The 4,195-nt window shown below is 35.7% G+C and overlaps 1 protein-coding gene across 1 annotated transcript; it reads left to right on the top strand.

Annotated features, from left to right (window-relative positions):
* Positions 1-1,554: 1,554 nt before the first annotated feature.
* Positions 1,555-2,365, top strand: LOC118741601 (the record flags this gene model as incomplete). The annotated part of the gene is given in 2 exon segments (XM_036473594.1): positions 1,555-1,590; positions 1,666-2,365. Coding segments are annotated over 2 exon segments (156 nt in total), but the record flags the coding sequence as incomplete, so codon positions are not given.
* Positions 2,366-4,195: the final 1,830 nt, after the last annotated feature.

Genomic DNA, 4,195 nt, shown 5'->3' with positions numbered 1-4,195 from the left:
TCAGAGCTAAACTAACGAAACAAAACTCAATCGTTAACGTTGAAACGAAAAAATCATCAATCGGTAACATTGAAACAAAATAAATCAACGAAAAGTTATTATTGTATGCCGTTGCGAGCTTACTGTTAACATTTAGCACCTAATGGGTGATTTTTTAAGAGCTTGATAACTTTTTTTTTAAAAAAAACGTATAAAATCTCATCGGTTCTTTATTTGAAACGTTAGATTGGTCCATGACATTTACTTTTTGAAGATAATTTCATTTAAATGTTGACCGCGGCTGCGTCTTAGGTGGTCCATTCGGAAAGTCCAATTTTGGGCAACTTTTTCGAGCATTTCGGCCGGAATAGCCCGAATTTCTTCGGAAATGTTGTCTTCCAAAGCTGGAATAGTTGCTGGCTTATTTCTGTAGACTTTAGACTTGACGTAGCCCCACAAAAAATAGTCTAAAGGCGTCAAATCGCATGATCTTGGTGGCCAACTTACCGGTCCATTTCTTGAGATGAATTGTTCTCCGAAGTTTTCCCTCAAAATGGCCATAGAATCGCGAGCTGTGTGGCATGTAGCGCCATCTTGTTGAAACCACATGTCAACCAAGTTCAGTTCTTCCATTTTTGGCAACAAAAAGTTTGTTAGCATCGAACGATAGCGATCGCCATTCACCGTAACGTTGCGTCCAACAGCATCTTTGAAAAAATACGGTCCAATGATTCCACCAGCGTACAAACCACACCAAACAGTGCATTTTTCGGGATGCATGGGCAGTTCTTGAACGGCTTCTGGTTGCTCTTCACTCCAAATGCGGCAATTTTGCTTATTTACGAAGCCATTCAACCAGAAATGAGCCTCATCGCTGAACAAAATTTGTCGATAAAAAAGCGGATTTTCTGCCAACTTTTCTAGGGCCCATTCACTGAAAATTCGACGTTGTGGCAGATCGTTCGGCTTCAGTTCTTGCACGAGCTGTATTTTATACGGTTTTACACCAAGATCTTTGCGTAAAATCTTCCATGTGGTCGAATAACACAAACCCAATTGCTGCGAACGGCGACGAATCGACATTTCACGGTCTTCAGCAACACTCTCAGAAACAGACGCAATATTCTCTTCTGTACGCACTGTACGCATTCGTGTGGTTGGTTTAATGTCCAATAAAGTAAACTGAGTGCGAAACTTGGTCACAATCGCATTAATTGTTTGCTCACTTGGTCGATTATGTAGACCATAAATCGGACGTAAAGCGCGAAACACATTTCGAACCGAACACTGATTTTGGTAATAAAATTCAATGATTTGCAAGCGTTGCTCGTTAGTAAGTCTATTCATGATGAAATTTCAAAGCATAACGAGCATCTTTCTCTTTGACACCATGTCTGAAATCCCACGTGATCTGTCAAATACTAATGCATGAAAATCCTAACCTCAAAAAAATCACCCGTTATATGCATTACAGCTTCAGCATTAACGATTTAATTTCTTTTCGTTAAAAACCAAAATAGAATTATTTTGGTAATAACCTAAACGATAAAAACTGAATAGCTTAAACAGAAATGATTGCAATTGGAATTAGACAACTCAAAAACGACACAGGTAAGCTCTTAAAGAAGCAGCCACTTATGCCCTTACCAAATTTTAGAAAATACATATGCAAGTATATTTTTGTAGATATTGAATGTCATGGCGAATATTACTCTACCGAACGCGGTGGTGCCCGATTGGGCTGCAGGAGTGCCGGAAGAACGTTGGAAAGCTGAACTGTTGGAACGCATACGTCAACGTGATTAATCATGTAATGTAGTTAATCAGCAAAAAAGTACTTAAATACCATAGCATAGTGTTTTAGATTTTCGTGGCGATAATACTGGTTTGTAGAAGAAATGTGCAATGTTTGCTACTTTCAATTGCCATATAGAATTGCTCGCTGATTCCAAAAATCTAGTTAGTTTTTTATTCTATGGATAAGTTCTGGAGATATTTTCAATTTACCGTTATTCAACTTAAAACAAAAAGTGGTTCCATTTTGGGCCAGTTTTTCAATGCACGGCCATGCTTTAAACTCAGTTTAAACTCCCGATCTGGCTGGTTGAAACTAAGATCGGCCAATCAAATGCCAGCCAGCTATTCAATTTAAACTCAGTTTACTTCATCTAAGTTTAACCTAACACTGAAAAACTGGTCCTTAAATACCTTTATCTTTCGAACGAATTTAACATTTTATTATGAAATACGGCAAATGAAAGCTAAGGAAATTCTTCATACACCGTATGTCGCCTGGGTAAAAGATTTTCGTAAGCGCAATTTTGACGATTTTTAGTTCTAAATGCAGTTATATATTTTGAAATAAGGTCTTTCGATTGGTGTTATCAGTTTTGATCCTTTAGTTTCCGAGATATTGACTACAATTTTTTCTATAATTTAGTAAAAATTTAGTTAGTGGTGCAGCCATATTAAACTAATCAATATCTTAAAAATTACGTTCTCCATTTTCGGATATCTCCTTTAGTTTCTGAGATATTGAGTAAAATGTGTCGTTAATTTAGTAGAAATTTTGATCACATTTTGTCGTATTTCATACAAAGTGGCTGCCAAATTGTGGACAAATGACGCTTACGACAAAATTTTAATAAAGAAAATCCTTCATAAACTCAAAGCTAATTAATATTAAATATTAAAAATAATAATTAATTTAATAATTTTGTGAACTAGTAACATTTTCAGAGACTTTGGAGAATATCTATCTTCGCGTTTTTGAGAAATTGAATTCCAAACTTCAACCGCGATTTCCCACAACCTGCCGAATCAAGATACGACAATCTTTTACCCAGACGACGGTATATAAAACAGTTTTCGATAGATCTGATAGTTTCGAGCAAGTTAATTGATCATTCCAGATTTCTTTTAATGAAAATGTGAATAAAAAAGTATATTCTAAGCACGTGTACTATAAATAAAATAATAAATATATTTTTGTTTTGGTATTGTAAATGTATGTAGTAATCTAGTATTTGGTGGTCGAGCTGCATGAATTTATGACAAATATTCGGGTGTATTTTTTTCCAAGAAATTAAATTTGTCGTTCAAGGTAATATAAACGGACCTGAAACTGCAATTACTCAAATTCAAATGGAATGTCGGTTGGAGTCAAGGTACATTAAAACAGGTAGAAGCAATAGAAATAATCTATAGGGACCTTCATCTTAAGTGATAAACTGCTGATAAACTTGATAAAATGATAAATTTATTATTTTGATAAATGAACTGTCAAACTTTGTATGGAAAGCTATTTAACCAAAGTTTAGCACTTTATCAAACGATTTTGGTGGATAAATGTATAAATTTCAGCAAAAGTCGATCCTGGCAGGTTGAGAGCTGGGTCGCTTTAACTACGAACACATAAAAAGGAAATGAACACAATGGACGAGGTAAGAATGAAACATAACTAGCGAAATAAATTATATAATACAGATTTTTAAGCAATTTATCCCTTTAGATAAAGACTCCTTATATATATACTAGCAGACCCGGCGAACTTCGTCCGCCCCCCAAAAAATTTTTTTTTTTATACCCGAGCGCACTTGTGCACAAGGGTATTATAACTTTGTTCACATAACGGTTGTTTGTAACAGGCAAAACGAATCGAGATAGATATAGACAAATGTATACATAAATGATCAGAATGAAAAGAGAAATCGATTAAGCGGTGACTGTCTGTCCGTCCGTCCGTCCGTCTGTCTGTCCGTCTGTGCACACGATAACTCGAGTAAAAATTGAGATATCTTAACGAAACTTGGTACGTGAACTTCTTTTGGGCGTAGGACGGATGGTATTGAAAATGGGCGAAATCGGACAACAACTACACCCACATCCCATATAACGGTAATTTCGAGAAATACAAAATCTTCGATAAATCAGTAAATATTGAAGCTAATTTATTCAAAATTGATGATTGCAACAATTCTTTACCAGGAAATACGTTTATGACAAAATTTTCGAAAATGGGCGTAGCACCGCCCACTTGTGATCACATATATGTATCTCGCTAACCGTTCTAGCAATTTGTACCAAGCTCGGTATGGTTATTGTGCTTGCCACATAAAAGCAAACCGTTGAAAGTTGTTGAAATCGGACTAAAATTGAGGCCGCTTTTCATATAACGGTAAATTTCAGAAATGCTTGAAATTACAATATTTCGAAA

Source organism: Rhagoletis pomonella, unplaced genomic scaffold (genome assembly GCF_013731165.1).
Source record: "Rhagoletis pomonella isolate Grant_MI unplaced genomic scaffold, Rhpom_1.0 Rhpom_scaffold_00006, whole genome shotgun sequence".
NCBI classification, from domain to species: Eukaryota; Metazoa; Arthropoda; class Insecta; order Diptera; family Tephritidae; genus Rhagoletis; species Rhagoletis pomonella.
The sequence above is the reverse complement of the archived record's forward strand: the minus strand, read 5'-3'. Positions and strand labels throughout refer to the sequence as shown.